The 16,846-nt window shown below is 37.4% G+C and overlaps 1 protein-coding gene and 2 non-coding genes across 6 annotated transcripts in view; all 3 read left to right on the forward strand.

Annotated features, from left to right (window-relative positions):
- SNRPN (small nuclear ribonucleoprotein polypeptide N) overlaps positions 1 to 16,846 on the forward strand; it is a 32,284-nt gene that overhangs the window by 2,923 nt on the left and 12,515 nt on the right. For 3 of the 4 annotated variants that reach the window (XM_070268512.1, XM_070268517.1, XM_023651895.2), the window contains exons 1-8: positions 2,490 to 2,630; positions 3,846 to 3,997; positions 6,068 to 6,179; positions 6,643 to 6,795; positions 7,389 to 7,527; positions 8,309 to 8,434; positions 8,522 to 10,237; positions 11,679 to 12,361. In XM_070268512.1, the coding sequence (XP_070124613.1) occupies positions 2,628 to 2,630; positions 3,846 to 3,997; positions 6,068 to 6,179; positions 6,643 to 6,795; positions 7,389 to 7,527; positions 8,309 to 8,434; positions 8,522 to 8,559 (723 nt within the window). In that variant the 5' untranslated portion in view covers positions 2,490 to 2,627 and the 3' untranslated portion in view covers positions 8,560 to 10,237; positions 11,679 to 12,361. Of the gene's footprint in view, positions 1 to 2,489; positions 2,631 to 3,845; positions 3,998 to 6,067; positions 6,180 to 6,642; positions 6,796 to 7,388; positions 7,528 to 8,308; positions 8,435 to 8,521; positions 10,238 to 11,678; positions 12,362 to 16,846 lie in introns of those variants that run through there. The other variant, XM_023651898.2, reaches the window with a different exon arrangement.
- LOC111769765 (small nucleolar RNA SNORD107) lies at positions 11,902 to 11,975 on the forward strand. Its single transcript, XR_002802581.1, has one exon. It is a non-coding gene; the product is annotated as a small nucleolar RNA SNORD107 (small nucleolar RNA).
- Positions 13,799 to 13,870, forward strand: LOC111769764 (small nucleolar RNA SNORD108). The gene has a single exon (XR_002802580.1). It is a non-coding gene; the product is annotated as a small nucleolar RNA SNORD108 (small nucleolar RNA).

A 16,846-nucleotide genomic window follows, 5' to 3' on the forward strand; every position in this document is an offset into this window, starting at 1 on the left:
CTAAAATTTAAGTCCGTCTCACTAAGGCAAGGAAATTTTGTTTGAATTTGTTGATTTCTTCCAGCTAAACTGTATGAACTAGGGCTGGACGCTATGTGTTCACTGAAATGCCAAGTGGGATAGAACATTTGAAACTGATCCAGATGGGGAAATCTGTACTCTAAATCTTTTTGGCACCTGAAGATAAAAGCTTTGTCTCTGAATTTCAAACTTTTACTGGAGAAGTGACTTAGTACAAATTCCTACCTTAAAAGCACATTTCATGCTGGTCCCATTACATTAATTTTACACAAGAAATTGTATTGTGATTACATTTTATTCCTTTGAATGAAATCTTGAAAAGCTGCATCCACCGCTACTGTTTTTTCTTTTGTTTTTTTCCAAATAATCGCTGTCTTGTTCATTGTCTGGTAGTATGTCTCAGTTGTTGGTAAGGGAGTGTGTTCCAGTAATAGTGTTTTGTTGAATGGTTAGCTGTTCTATTTTTGCACCAATGACAATACAAAAAGTAATCTTAGGAACTTTATACTGTATTTGAAGGTCCTGACATTTTATTTTTTTAGCTTTATTGATGTACAGTTTGTATACCATAAAATTTAACCGTGTATAGGTCAGCGATTTTTTTTTTTTAAGTAGATTTATAGAATTTCTTAACCTTTGCCACAGGGTACTTTTAGGACTTTGCAATACCGAAGTCAGACCCCTAGTAACCATTAACATTCATTCTCTATTTTCACCCTGTAGTTCAGGCACCACTTAATTTACTTCCTGTCTTCATGGATTGCTGAAGATCCTAAATCTATAAAAATGAAAATTGCTAATGATTCAAACATGTGCCAGGTATTCCTGGATTTCGACACTGTTTTATAGAGAATTCTGAACATGTAAATGATAGGTCTTAAACTTACTCAAGTGGGTTTAGGTCAGAAACTACATTTATTGGGCAAGGAGGTGTTAGTCTGCTGATTTGAATAGATCTTTTGAGATCTTTACTTATCAGTGTTTTGTTATCAGTGTTTTGTAAAACATTAATTCCTGTATTGCAAATATTGAATGCCAGACATGGAGCTAGCCCTGATGTCATTCTTGTATCTTTGAGGACTAAGTTGGGTAGGTAGGAGAAGGGACAAGTACATAGATAGTAGAATCAGTTATGATGAGTGTTCAGAGGAGTGTTGACACTGTGTTGAGGGTATACATAGATCGTCTTCGAGGAAAAACTGCACAAAGGATGCATAGCAGTTTGCATATGGAGAACAAAGTTTGGGAGATATTCAGAGTATTGCTCAAATTTATTTTTTAGATAATCTGATATCCTCAAAGTTCCCATAGAAGATTTATTTAACTGCTGTCAGCTTTTGGTAGTTATAGAGAAGCATCCCTTCATCTTACCACCCTTACTGAATCATTTCTTTCATCCCATTTTGTTCTCTTCTGATCAAGTGTCATACAGTTCCACATGGAAAATGGTGTCCTCAAAACATGTCTTTTACTTTATTATTCTGATGTTCGTTTAGTTCTTAACCACCATTTAAATAATTTCATTTTCACATCCTGAAATAGAGGATTCAGAATTTACTTAAGTTTACTTTGCCAGTTGCATATTTTCTCTATTGAAAACAGTGGAGAACAATCTTACTGGAAATATTTGCACTGTTAAAAGTGCAGTTGGATTTGTTTATGATACTGGGCTACTTTTAGGCATAAAGCCAACTTCCCATTCAAAAGTAATTTGTTTCCTTTTTTAATGAATATAATCAGTAGTTTGAGACTGTTTACCATTTTTAGCTAGATTTCGTTGCCATACATAATAAAAGCATTTTATTTAGTATATTTGGGAAAATGACAATATTATTATAATACATGTTCGTTTGATCACTAAGAAGATTGCCCATAGTATCCCATATAAGCATTCAGTAGTTGTTATGTCAGCTTTTAACATAGGAAGTCTTAAGCAGGTACATGATGAAATCTTAAGCAGGTACATGTTAATACATTTGGTTGTTGGTGAAGAAAGATTACCTAGCTTTATTGTGAAGCTTTATTATTCATGTGTGTGGGAACACTGAGGTTGAAAATGTTTAGTGGGTTCAGCCAAGAAGCAAAAAACTAACTCAGGAGTAATTCAGATGAAGAAACTCAAGCATATCAAAATGTTGAAGTTGAGATAATTGGTGCTAACTTGAGGCTAGAGAATGAAGCGCTACCTTAAATAAGGATGGAAAGAGAACCATTTTGAGAATGGAAATGAAGTTTATTTTTGAAACCTTTAAGAATTTTTGTGTAAAACTTTGTTAATCTTAGGTGCATAAAATGTAGGTGTTAAGGTGAGGGAATAGTGAAATTTGTTGTTTACTTGGTGGGTGTGGGAACATGGGGGAGATCTTTTTGAATATGTCTGTTACAGTGATTTCATGAAAAAGTGTCTGCCTGTTTTAAAATATGGTAGATTGCAGTGCTGCAAGATCATGCTTTCCTCTGCAGGCTCCATCTACTGTTTGAAGCTTCTGCCCCAGCTTGCGTTGTTTGTAGGAGAACCTGCATCATCCTTTTATCTGTAGCCTTCCCTTAGGTCTTAAAGATCCTGACACTTTACTGCGGACGTTGGATTTGGAGAAACAGCAATCATGGTAAGATGTATATTAGGGTAGGGGCATGAGAAGCTACTGTAAGGGCCCGACACAATGGTTTGACAGAACGTGGGGTGATTTGGAGTTCTTAATGTTAGGAATAAGGTATCTATAGAGATGGTATCTCATTGCATGGAATAACAACTGGAGAAGAGCTATGTCTATTATCCTGTTACAGTGATACATGGTTTGGAGGACATTTTTACAGTGATCTTATAATGTGAGAAAATACAGAAGAGAGTTTTTGGTGATAATTACAGTAGTAAGGGACCATTCTGCAGGTGGGAGATTCAGGTCAGGTTACAATAGACATAAAGTCTACTTAAAAAACGGAAGTGTTTGGGGCTTTGGGGCGTCATTGTTATAAAGGAAAGCAGTCTGTAAAGAAGGAGACAGCATCCTAATCAATTTTGTGGTTCTGTTAAATTTTGGAAAATCTAGAGGATGTATTTTCAATGGGAAGGATATCCTAAGGAGACGAAAATTGGTTCTTGAGGAGATTTTCTTGAGAAAAGTCTTTGATTTTACTATGGTTTGTGGCCTTCCAAAGGGTCAGAATATGTAGAGAGATAGCATATGAGCATATTAAAATTTCAGTGGAGTGGGTGATTAGGATAAAAATGTTTTAAAAAGGTGCCTTAGTAGGACAAAAATGAAAGAGAAAAAAGTTTGAGAAGCACTGATAAAAGTTCTAAATGATATGGGATATGGGTTGTGATGGAACTAGGGCAGAGGCCTTTGGGGAACTAAAAATTTGTGCACTGTATTTGCATTGGGTTGATGGGAGTTTTTGGAGGTGGGAATTTCCCATTGTTTGGCTAGTGTCTGGGGGAAAAATAGTCCACAGGGTCAACTGTTCCATAGGAGGGTTGGATTTGGGATTAGAATTGGGAGAGGAGGATTGGAATGATGGAATACTAAAGGGGAACTGGCTTGGGAATCTCAGTTGGGGAGTAAATATATTTAGGATGATGGGAAACTGCATAGGGAGAGATTCTGAGAAGTAGAGAGATCCATTGAGGAGTATATTGGTCCTGGGTCCAAATTTTGTCCCGGATCTTGAAAAGGTGGGGAGGAATGTTGGAGAAAATGTGGAAGGGGGGAAGTGTTAGGGAAACCAGATTTGGATTGGTATAGGAGTGAGGAAGAAATGCGATAGGATTAGAAAATAGCTGCAGATAAGCTGATGACTGACTCTTCTCTTACCCCTTCCAGACTGTAGGAAAGAGCAGTAAGATGCTGCAGCACATTGACTATAGAATGAGATGTATCCTACAGGATGGCCGAATCTTCATTGGTACCTTTAAGGCTTTTGACAAGCATATGAACTTGATCCTCTGTGATTGTGATGAGTTCAGGAAGATCAAGTAAGACCACTTTGGGTTTGGGTAATGGAAGGTTGAGGGAAAGGCACAATATAGGGGTAAGGGCTTATACAGGATAACTGAAGGAGGCAGGGAAAATGTGGCAAGGCTGGTGTATTGTCTGACCACCTGGCCTCTTCTCTGAATTGAATCAGTCTCCCTGTCTTAAAGTTACTGTATCGACACTACTTAAGTTTCCAAATACAATCATGAACTTAACTGAGAATAAAACTGTACAGTGCAATCAAAATATCAAGTTATGTTTATCATAAAAATTGAGGAATGTTCTTAATTGGTCGGCTTCTGCAGCATTCCTTCAGACTGAAGGAATCTTAAGAACAACAATTTCTTTTCATGATTGAGGAGTTGGGATGTGATTAGAGTACTCCGTGCCAGGTCTAGCACTTTTCATCCAGCCTCTTCTCATGCCCCTTTTTTTGGTCTGAATCATGTTCGTTGTTGGTTTGCTGTCAGTCTCTCCTTTTGCTTATTTATTTGTCTTTGTGATTTACCCATTTCATTTATTCATGACTAACCTCTGTATGCTTGAACCTTATCACATGAGGCCACTCTCTTTGTACCTGTGATTGGGGAGCTTCCTTTAACAGGGTGCTGTTGGACTACATGCAACAAGAGCATAGAACTCGGCATCCTACTTTCACTCAGTTGACATTTTATTTGGAGTATTTGGGTCGGTGCTTGTAATATCTCTGTATTTCCAAGATGACTGTGTTTCAGACTCTTATATTGGGGCAGAACTTAACAATGGATCACCTTGACCCTTGGCTTGATTTCCTCTATTCCCACAGTTAATGATACAGTGTTCAGAAATTTAATTTGCCCACTTCACTTAGGATTATTAAATATAAAGAAAAAGGTGATATTCAACATTGCCTGCCTGCTGTAGTCTTAAGTCTTTTCTTAGTCAAATTTGAATAGAATTCATAGCATAGTCCTTGTCTTTCCCTTTTTATTTCTTCCTTTTTTTTTTCTTTTTAAGATTGGCACCTGAGCGTGACATTTGTTGCCAAGCTTTTTTTTTCTTCTTCTTTTCCCCAAAGCCCTCCAGTACATAGTTGTCTATTCTAGTTGTAAATCCTTCTGGTTGTGCTATGTGGGATGCTTCAGCATGGCCTGATGAGTACTGCCATGTCTGTGCCCAGGATCCAAACTGGTGAAACCCTGGGCCACTGAAGTGGAGTGCACTAACTTAACCACTCGGGTGGCCCCTCATTTATTCTTAATCTCCTTCCTGTACACCAAGTTTGATAATTCCAGAAATTCTGGATGGTAGATGCTTCAGTGTTAATCTTTTTTTGTTTAAATATTCCACTTCTTTACTGGAAATAATAAAAAGCCTTATGATGTTGATAAACACTAAAGGCATTTGATGAAAGCTTGGCATATTCTTAATTTGTCTGTTTCACTCTTAAGTTACAGGGATAATTTCATCAAAATAATGCTTTAAGGTCATGCATTTTTGTCTGGTAGTACTCACTGGGGTTTGTTGAATGGCATTGTGTCACTTGCTTTTACACATGATATAATCGGCATGCATGTATGGTGTTTGCTGCTGACAGTGGAAGAAACTAGAATCACAGAGGTTTTTATTTTTTTTATTTTTCATGGTTATATAGTAAGTGGTAAGGCCAGAAATACACTTGCCTCTTACTTTTCCCATTTCTTTAGTTGTCTGCCATCAAGATTTACTTACTAGGTAAAAAATTATTTTAAAAGATTTACTTTGCATCTTAACATATGAAAACTGAGGTTTCAGTTTTGTCTTTCTTGAGTCTTAGCCATGCCATTTGCATCTGTGTTTCACAAAGAGGAAATGTTTTGCTATAGTAGAACATTGAGGGAATATTCTGGAGGATTAAAGTTTGACAGCAAAAGAGCTTTACTGTTCACCTTTATCAGTTGAGTCTAGATTTTTGGTCACAACTCAGTAACTGTTTGAGCCTGAGCATCTTGGCATCTGTTATTATCTTAATTGATTCCTAATGATCTGTAAATATTTTAGAGTAGAATAATCCCTAACTTATCTTACTGAAGTTTACTTCTGATTTATAGGCCAAAGAATGCGAAGCAGCCAGAGCGTGAAGAAAAGCGAGTTTTGGGTCTGGTGTTGCTGCGTGGGGAGAACTTGGTTTCCATGACTGTGGAGGGACCACCCCCTAAAGATGTAAGGAAGGTGTAGGGCAGGACAGAACATTAATGTGGAAGGGCATCACGTTACTTGAGATGTTTGCTAAAGCAGAGTACAACAGAGGCACAGTATTATGTACCTTTGTCAAGTAAAGTGTACCCAGCACTCGATGTCAGTTCTTGCTTGTCTATGCTTGAGGATTAAGGGTTTTCTGATGAATGCTTTTATGTGCTGGGTACTACCTAGATAAGGGAAGGAGCTTCTGATTTATTTTCTATTGGTAGGGTCATAAAAATATATATACTCATAATTTGATGAATGTGCATTTAATCTGCAGAATGCCTCCATGGTGCACTTCTCCATTTATTCCTTTGAATACAGAACTAATTTGAGATAGGTCGTGTGGGAAAATGGTGGGAAGGAGTGATCTTTTAGGAATAAGATTAATGATAAGTTTGGTAAATCATTTGATTTCAAGCTATAATTTTTCTTGTTTCAGACTGGCATTGCTCGAGTACCACTTGCTGGAGCTGCAGGAGGCCCTGGCGTTGGCAGGGCAGCTGGCAGAGGTGTTCCAGCTGGTGTTCCAATACCCCAGGCTCCTGCTGGGTTAGCAGGCCCTGTTCGAGGGGTTGGGGGGCCATCCCAACAGGTGAGGAACCAGGAGAAGGTTTTATATTATTGGGAGAAAGTGTCTAGAACTCGAGGCTGAGGAGATTTAAAAGCCTGAGTGTATACCCTCTACTGTGTAAGCAGCATATGCTATAGAGAGAACTGAGACACAAATACACATTAAGAAGGGAATAGATTAAAGCCATCTTGATATGAGCAATTTACCACCATTGGTGAGTAAAGAGAAATCTGGGTGGATAAAACAGAGTTGAGGAAATGCAAAAGGACTTACTAAATTAGAGGCATATTCAATTTAAAAGGGAATGCGTTAGTGAGCCAAGATTTTTTAAATGAGAATAATGGGAGAAGTGCAAAATTGCTGTAACAATTTCATATTTAATTAGGTCATGGACCACCAGTTATTTTCTGTGTTTGAGTAACGTGAGGATGTGTCTTACCTTTAATGTTTTTCTTTTTAAATTTTTTGTAAAATTGAGAGTCATAATAGTTTACATCATTGTGAAATTTCAGTTGTGCATTATTTCTTGTCTGTCACCACATAGGTGCTCCCCTTCACCCCTTATGCCCACCCTACACCCCACCTTTAATGTTTTTCTGACCGTGCCTTCTCAGGTAATGACTCCACAGGGAAGAGGCACTGTAGCAGCTGCTGCAGTTGCTGCTACTGCCAGCATTGCTGGAGCCCCAACTCAGTATCCACCAGGACGGGGGACTCCACCCACACCTGTGGGCCGAGCAACCCCACCTCCAGGTAAGGAATTGATGAACAGGAAGTAAAAGAATTTGGTTACGAGCTATAGGTAGGGGTCTGTGAAGAGATTGTATCATCTTGAGGAAGTGATGACTAACGATAACTCTCACTAAGAAGATACTGAATTAAGTAAACAATCCAGTATTGTTAACTATAGTCCCGTGCTGTACATTAGATCCCTGGAGCTTAATTATCTTATGGCTGAAAATTTGTACCCTTTAGTCTACGTCTCTGCCTTTCCTCCACTTCTCAGTGACTGGCATCCACCATTCTACTCTCCGTTTACATGAGTTCAATGTTTTGAGATTCCACGTATAAATGAGATTATACGGTATTTGTTTTCATCTGATTTGTAATTATGTGAGCTGAAGAATGTGTTAACCAACCTTATTGTGGTAAATATCTCTCAATATATGTGTGCATCAGATCGTCACATTGTACATCTTAAACTTACACAGTGTTATATGTCAATTATATCTCAATAAAGCTGGGGGAAAATATTTTTTCATCTATTCAAAAAAAAAATGCTGAATTCAGACTCATCCTAAGTACCTAACTAGTTGCTTGGGATATGTTTCCCATTTCTGAATAGTGGTTTTTAATGAAAGGCTATGGACTCTTGAGTTGGGGATGACTTAACATGGTGATGGTCAAGGAGAAATGATTCAACTCTCTACTTGGTAACTGGGCCTGTTTCTTTAAATATTATCTTGTGTTTAATTCTGTCATCTTAGTTTAGCTGATTTATGAGGCTTTTATTGCTGCCATTTTTCTTTTCTAGGCATTATGGCTCCTCCACCTGGTATGAGACCACCCATGGGCCCACCAATTGGACTTCCTCCTGCTCGAGGGACGCCAATAGGCATGCCCCCTCCAGGCATGAGACCCCCTCCACCAGGAATTAGAGGTGAATGGATACACTTGTGCTCAGTGCTGCCAGCCAGAGCCCTGAATGTTTATGTGTTCTTTTCTAATTTTACTTTTTCTTTTCCAGGTCCACCTCCCCCAGGAATGCGTCCACCAAGACCCTAGGATACTATTGATTCTTCTTAGTCACTTTTCTCCTGCAGTGTGTCTTGTGAAACTGTGTAGAGTGATTGTGAGCTTTTGTCCCCTCTTTGCTGAATTAATATTAGCTAATAAATGCATAGAGCAATTAAACTGTGAGGTACTTGTACATTTTTTGGCCCATTCGTTTGTTGAGGTCAGAGTGATGACTGGGATTTTTCTGGTCTTGACATTATTGTGGATGAGGTGAATCCTGTTCAGCAACTCATATAATTTTCTCTTTAATTGTTATGACAAAATGGTTGTGCTTCTTGTTTGTTTCCTAACTTTCACTTTGTGCAGTGACTGGTGTCATTTAATATCTTTTACACATAAGGAACCTCTTGACCCAGGGGGGTTAAGTGGTTGAACTAAGACTCACACATGGCCTCTTGCACTTTACTATGCCGTACATAACTGAAGGGATGGGATGAAAGACCACCTATAAAAGGAAATTGTGGTACTGAATCAGACTTTGTTCATTAAATCAAGCATTTGGAATAGGAGGTACTCTTTTTTCCTTGAAAGGTTGCCTCAGTTAATGAGCTTTTACAGGTCCCTTGGGCCTTCTGTGATCAGAGTAGATGACATGATCCTGGAATAGTCATCATTCCCTACCAGTGAGTAAGTATTCACTTATAAATTTTTGAATTACGGCAGAGCCTGTGTATAGGGAGCCAGGGAGGTTATGTGTTTGAGGTAAGCTATGTTACTTAAAATAAAGATAACTTACACCCTAAAATATAGTTGACTCTAAACTACAGATTATCATCAACTGCATTACTTAGTGATTTACTGAAAGTATTCAGAGGAGCAGAGAGTCTTTTCCAGTAGTTAAGGAGTGTCCAAGTATCTAGTTCTCTTTGAGTTCGTTATGAAGCAATGAAATCACTTTTAATAGGAAGAGGGAGGAGGATTTTAGGTTTTACGGCTAAGGTTTCAACTAGGCAATGAGTGAATCCTTATTGATTGTAGGAGTTAGCTTATAAAATACTGCAGTTAGAGATTGGTATTAAGCCTTAATAACCTAAGATGGGTAGACTGATTGTGTCTTTTAATTTTATCAGCAGACGTTGTATGTATGCCACCTTTTCCATCTTTTAATTCATGGCCTTTCAAGAAACAGTCTCCCAAGGAAAAGGGACCTTAAAAATGATTACCGTTGTCATCACCATCTTTATATACTTTATTATATACTTTATGTAGTCTGATCTCTCCCAAGTAGTTTCCAGGATTGATGGTCACTTTCAAGTAAGGAACATAATGTAGCCACGCCTTCCTTGGTTTAGGAGATTTATATGATACAGATGATACTTTTTTCAGAATTCATCAATGTTAAGAAACTTTCTGGCTACCGGAGCTGTAGGAAAAGTTCTTTATCTAGATCTCTGGAGGCAAAGCTGATATATGACAGCTACTTTTGCTCTAAAAATTATGTAGGTGGCATGTGAAGAGCCTTGTTTTCTAAGAAGTCTGTTCTGTGGACCAATTTCGAATAATTTGTGGTACTTTTTCTAGTTTTGGAAGGAAAACGTCCCTCTACATAGAACTGCTGGCATGGATGGCCCTTTGATTTTGGCATGAGCGATCGTGCAGCATGTTTGAGGAGAACCTGTTCTCTCATATTTCCTTAACTAAAGATGGCCTCTTTAGCAAGTTAGAGGTGAGTGACAGGAATTCAAGATTCTACAAGATGCTTCTAGTGGCTTTTTGGGTTTGGTGGTGATAATATTCTCTGCCTAGAGCTTCCTTGGATTTTTTTGAGAATTCTGACTGTGGGACATAGACTAAAAGACAACTCGGGAGACATATTTATATAATTGCACATAGGATGTAAAATAAGTGTGTGGCTCTTTTGTTACACGTTGATAGATCTGTGCTTTTGCAGGGTTCCCGTGGGCACACATAACAACATACTAGCTTTCAAATATTCGTTTTGCTCTAAATGAATTGTATTCTAAACATTTTAAAAGCAGTAAGTGCTTTCTGTCCCTTAGGATTTTTCCTACATTCCTGCATTCAAGTAAGTACGTGTTTCATCCAAAACACAGTTGGACAGTGATTTCCTGGTCACATTTATTAACTGTGACTCCATAAGTATATACACATTGCATTATCAATATAGTTTTTATTGTGGTTTACAGACAGTTTCAAATAGAATTCTGGGATTTAATAGTTATACTACCTTAAACCTTTATGTTTTTTATTTGCGGTGGTCTGTGTTTATATGGTAGGTTAACTGGACTTGGTATAAATGCATGTCAAAAGTGATGTAGATCCCTTCATAAATTCATTGGTCCTCAATCATGTGATCGTGTCAAAATTTAGAAGTCCCATGATTTTTTTCCAGCTTCGTCAATATATAATTGATAAAAACCATCTAATTTTAAGATGTACAGCATGATGATTTGATATATATTGTGAAACGATTACCACAATAAATCTAGTTAACTCCTCTATCACTTCACATAGTTCACCATTGTATTTTTGTGGTGAGAACATTTAAGATCTACTGTCTTAACAAATTTTAAGTGTACAATACAATATTGTTAACAATAATCAGTATGCTATACGTTAGATCCCTAGAAGTTACTCATCTTATAATTGAAAGTTTATCCCTTTTGACCGACATCTCCCCATTTCCCCCAACCATAAGTTCCTGGCAACCACTATTCTACTGTTTCTATGAGTTCACCTTTTTTAGATTCCATATATGAGTGAGATCAGAAATCTTGTAATTTTTGTAATAAAACATTTTACTTCTTGTAGGTCTTTACTTGTAATAGAACAATTCAAGTATTTTATGGAATTAGGTAATACTTGTCTAGAGTTTTCATAATCTCATTTGAAAGATCAGAAAAACATACTGTGTTCATTTCAAATAAAACTTTTATTGATTTCAGCAAGTATTCATAGCCTCTGGTATATTATATGAAATTTTCAAATACATCTTATCCAGTTGATAATACATTGCTAGATTCTGTCTTAGTCATCTTTGCATTCCAATTCCTTTGAGACTGGCTATACATATAAAAATGCGCAGTACTTGAATTTTATTAAATAAGTAAAGCAAGGCATGTTATCATGGGTTTTTTGTGTTGCAGCTTTTTCAGTCTTAAGCAATGCCTTTTTGCCCGCTTAGTTGATGACTGAAAGGAAGAGAGAATTTGATCACTGAATTTTCTGACCTGTCATTGTGGATCCGACCAAGTAGTGTTGCAACAAGGCTGAAAATTGGATTAGCTGCATTTAGAAGAGAAACTTAAACCACTCCAGGTAAAATAACCTTGTAAAGAAAAAGTAAGACTATTTCAGAGGCCTTGGCTAGGTTCATGATGATACAGGACCTTGTCTGAACAAAGTGATTTCAAAATTTGAGCTTAAAATGACATTCTGAAATCCAGTCAATGTGCCTCATTACTTTTCAGAGAACATTATTCTTGAGAGAATGTTGGCTTGACATGTGAAAACTTTGAATACTTAGAAATGGCAGGTGTAGTAGTACACTTTGCCAGTTACTCAGATACCCCTTTTTTATTTTCATAGATATTCTGGGATAATTCCTTTTTTTTTTTTTTTACTATATATATGTGCATGCTGATGAAAGCAAAAAAGAAAGCACATCCTTGGATCTGAGAAGGCACGCGTGTGGTGAGATGGAAGCAAGGACACGCAAAAAGGAAATTTAGCACCTCTTGGATCAAACCTTGAATGCCACAGTGCTAGGTGTTTAACTGATGTCCAGGAAGGAGAGAAACTAATATTATGATGAAATACAATGAATCTGGTAAGTACCTTCACACGGATGCTGTTGGTGTTTGTGCTAAAGTTTACTGATTGCATGTTCCCAACCTTTCTGAACCAGCTCCAGTTACCACATGAATGAAAAAGTGCTAGTTGTTGAGACCCAGCTTTGGTCTAAGATGAGACTTATATTTTTAGACGAATGATTAAGTTACATTCAGAGAGATTACTCTAATCCTTAATAAATCACCACTTTAATTATCTTGGCCAGACACAGATGGAGCTTTAGAAGTTTTGACTCTTTGTGAGTCAAGGGAATGAAATCAGCTTTTTGTACTTGTCAGTGCTGAATCCTGGAGAGAGGAACTGTTTGATAAATAGTATGCATTTCTTTGAATCAGGTTTTCAATAACACAGTGTTTAATATTTATCTTCACTTGTATAGGTAATGGATCTTTTGTTATCTGTGACCGGCATTCTATGATTAGGTGCTTGTGCTTTGCTTATACTAGCTGTTAGGTGGTTAAGTAGTAAGGAAACAGATACTTTAGGAAAACCTATATAAAAAAAGGTACTGTGGACAGTTGAATATATCAAGATCTTATCTTTAAACAGTCATCTTAAATTTAAGAGGTGTGTGTGTATATATGAATAAATGATGTGGGTGTTGATACTATAACAAGTGAGTAGTTTATAGGGAAAAAGTGTTGGGGTTCAGAAGAATGCATTCTTTTTTAAATTTGTTTTGGTGAGGTAGATTTCACCCAGAGCTAGCATCCATTGTCAGTGTTCCTCCCTTTTAGCTTGGGGAGGATTACCCTTGAGCTAACATCTGTGCCAGTCTTCCTCTATTTTGTGTGTGGGATGCCTCCACAGCATGGCCTTATGAGTGGAGTAGGTCTACACCAGGATCTGAACCCGTGAACCTGGGCTGCCAAAGCAGAGGGTGTGGAACTTTCAATTATTCTGCCACAGGACCGGCCCAGAATACATTCTTTTCAAAGCGAGGTAGACACGTTTTTTCACAATTATTTTCCTTATCAAGTCCCTGTTTTCCTGCCAGAAAATTTAGTATATTTATAACCTCTCAGATTTGTTTCATTTCTCTTAGTGTTCCTGATCCTAATCCTGGCTGGTAGGGATATGCCAGATGAATTGAGAGAAGTGAGCTACCTTGCTACTAACTGAATCAGATTAGAAGCATACAGTTGGGTGAGAAAGGAAAGAAATGATTTTGGGGTCTGTTGAGGTGTAGTGTTTGTCATAGGGTTATTTGACTTCGGATTTTTGGTGCAATTCAGAGTGGTCAGTTATTCTGGGAGAATGGATACAGTGGTAGTTGCTGGTTTAGCCCCATCCAAATAACCCCATTCTTGGGATGATGCTTCTTTAGAAGTGAAATAAAGAAAATTCCTTTTAAATATGAATCCCTGGAAGAGGATCAATTTTTGGGTTTTTCTTTTGGAGGAAGGGAGGATTGGCTTTATGATCAGACTCATTGTTTCTTGAGCCTAATGACAGCTTTCATTCTTGCAAAGGGAAATCTGAGGTCCAGCCAATCTAATTTATGATGGGTGCAATTTGGTGAGAGAGTAATGGAAGGAATGAGTTAGCAGTAGACACAGAATGCAGTGGTAGATGAAAGGAAGAGAAAAAGGAAAAAAACAAGGTTTAAAGTTATTGTAGCATGTCCTTGTCTTGTTCAAGTGAGAAGGGAGACATGTAGATTTAGAGCAGTATCTGGATTGTTTTGATTGTTTCCATTGTTGTCAGTAGGAAAGCTCCCCTGTTTGACTACTGGAACAGTTGGGGTAACTTAGGAGTCAGAATTACCATTTACCTGCTATATTCTGTTCAACTTCAGTGTGTGGGTCTCAGGCTGCTTTGTCATGGTAGGTTCTGTGTCCTTTCTTGTTGACTGTTGGCAATATTGTGTCTTCTGTTGAGATGATTGTGATGAGCAAGATTTGCTCAAATGTCTGTTCCTGCAGTGGTTAGTTAAATGGATAAAGAGTTGTACATTTCTAGGCAGCTTTGATTAAATCAAACTTTTGTACGTATGGGAGTCATTTCAAGGGCTTGTACAGTTTGGGTCAGAGTTTCTGATTCAGTAGGTCTAGGTCTGACAGATGCTGCTGGTTTAGGTACCACATATGGAGAACAACTGAATTTTATTCAGAATTAAATATGTATTTTCTGAAAGTGCTATTATGATTGCTAATTTATATGGATAACATAAGTAAATATGTTATAGAATAGTTATAAGTATGAAAATGAGCAGGGAATTTTAAAGGAAAAGTAGTTGTCTTATAATCAATTTCAGTGCAAAATACTGTATTTTTTTCTTGCAAGATAATAAAAAAATAGAAGTGACTAATAAGAGTCATTGGGGTCAAATGTGTGATAGGGGAAACAATCCTACAATTTATTTGAGAATATGAATCTATGTATCTTATAACAAAATGCCAATGTACTTTAAATTATGTACCTCATTTGAGGAAACCTATTTTTGCTAATTTTCTTAATAATCAACTATACATTTCCATTAAGTTTATGTTGAATAAAAATGACCAATAAACACAAACTTCCAAAAATCAGTAGATATTTTTAAAGCTTTCTTTTTAAAAGATTGTCACCTGAGCTAACATCTGTTGCCATTCTTCTTTTTTCCTTCTTCTCCTCCTCCCCAAAGCCCCCCAATACATAGTTGTATATTCTAATTGTGAGTGCCTCTGGTTATGGTATGTGGGGTGCCACCTCATCATGGCTTGATGAGTGGTGCCATGTCTGCACCCAGGATCTAAACTGGCAAAACCCTGGGCTGCTGAAGCAGAGTGCACAAAGCTATCCACTCTGCCATGGGATTGGACATTTTTAAGAGTAGTGGCTGGCCCCATGGCCGAGTGGTTAAGTTCTCCTGCTCTGCTTCGGTGGGCCAGGGTTTCACTGGTTTGGATCCTGGGCGCGGACGTGGCATGGCTCATCAAGCCATGTTGAGGCAGCGTCCCATATAGCAAAACCAGAGACACTCACAACTAGAATATACAACTATGTACTGGGAGGCTTTGGGGAGGAGGAGAAGAAAAAAAAAAAGATTGGCAACAGATGTTAGTGCAGATGCCAATCTTTAAAAAAAAAAGAGTAGATACGATCTTAGTGAATAGTGTGTTGATTTCTTAGACATAGTAATTTCTGCCTAATGCACTTTTGGGGTAAGGTTTATCCAGTTTTTCTTCTATGTTAGTCATAGAACTATGCATAATTTGAATTACTTGGCATATAGGCATATGTTTTGTTTTATTTTAAGCATCCACTTCTAAATCATTTTAAGTGGGCCATAAACTGGCAATACCAATGGATTTCTGGGTGTTGAGTTTGAGAAATACTGTTTTCTTAGGAAATGTCAACATATGTTATTGTTTGGCTGCAGATACTCCAGTGGCTATATTTAGTTATTGAAATCTGATATTCTAATGATGCTTCTCTATGGGAATAGTGTTATAATGGACTGTCCACTTATAAATTTTGAAAATTAGCCACTTTATTTGGGATTCCTCCAGGTTTGAAAGTGCTGAAGAATGTAGATACATAGATATAGAGGAAGTCAGAGTCACTCCCCATCCTATTGCAACTGAAGAAGGAACCTAGGCTTTAAACAAGGAGACTTCTTTTCTGTGGCTTGGACTGAAAAGAATAAGAAATTACACAGGATTTTAAAAAAATTATAACTTAAGATTTCTGTGAGAATAAATTATTGCAGTGATACTGATTTTATTATTTTTGTAGCATGGAAAATTTGGGGCATGGTATTTTTCTCATTATCCTTTGCATAATGTGTAGCCCTCTCTAGTCTTGGCTGGAGACTGTGGCTTTGAATTTAGATAGATTGGTTGTTTTCTTGGCTGAGTGAATTATGATCCCACGTGATGTCAAAATAGCAACAGAAATATCCCATCCCTCAAAAATTGCTGAAGTCACAAGGAAGAAACTTTCATGAAAGCCTCGACTTAGTGAATAATAATTTTGTTTGTGTAAGGTTGTAATATGGCAAGATTTGGAAAAATGCTTACAAGAAGACATAGACCGACTTTTCTGGTATTCTTTCTTTATGAGAGGAACAAAACATTAATGGTTCACTAGAGGCTTTGGTAGCATTTATTACTGTTCTCTAAGGCCCAGCATAATAATTAGCATCTAGTAGGTGTTTGATGGATAGTTAATAATTTCGTTATATTGGTGTATTATTATAGTTATTGGTAGAATCAATGCATGAATGAACAAAAAGTACAAGAAATTTGCGTTATAGGAAAAATTTGGCTTCCAGTTTAACCCTTGATTTTCTCATTCTTTGTAAGGGTTTGAGTCAAGAAATGAGTGCATTTTATTGTGCCGTGTTTCTGGGAATGGAATTGGGTGATAGTATCTTACACCCAATTTGCCTCTTCCATCAATTAGAGAAATACTTAAATGGAATGACAAATTTTGATTTGAGGCTTTGGTGGAAAGAGAAAAGGGTGTTTCTTAAGGT

This window comes from Equus caballus, chromosome 1 (assembly GCF_041296265.1).
Source record: "Equus caballus isolate H_3958 breed thoroughbred chromosome 1, TB-T2T, whole genome shotgun sequence".
Lineage (NCBI taxonomy): Eukaryota > Metazoa > Chordata > Mammalia > Perissodactyla > Equidae > Equus > Equus caballus.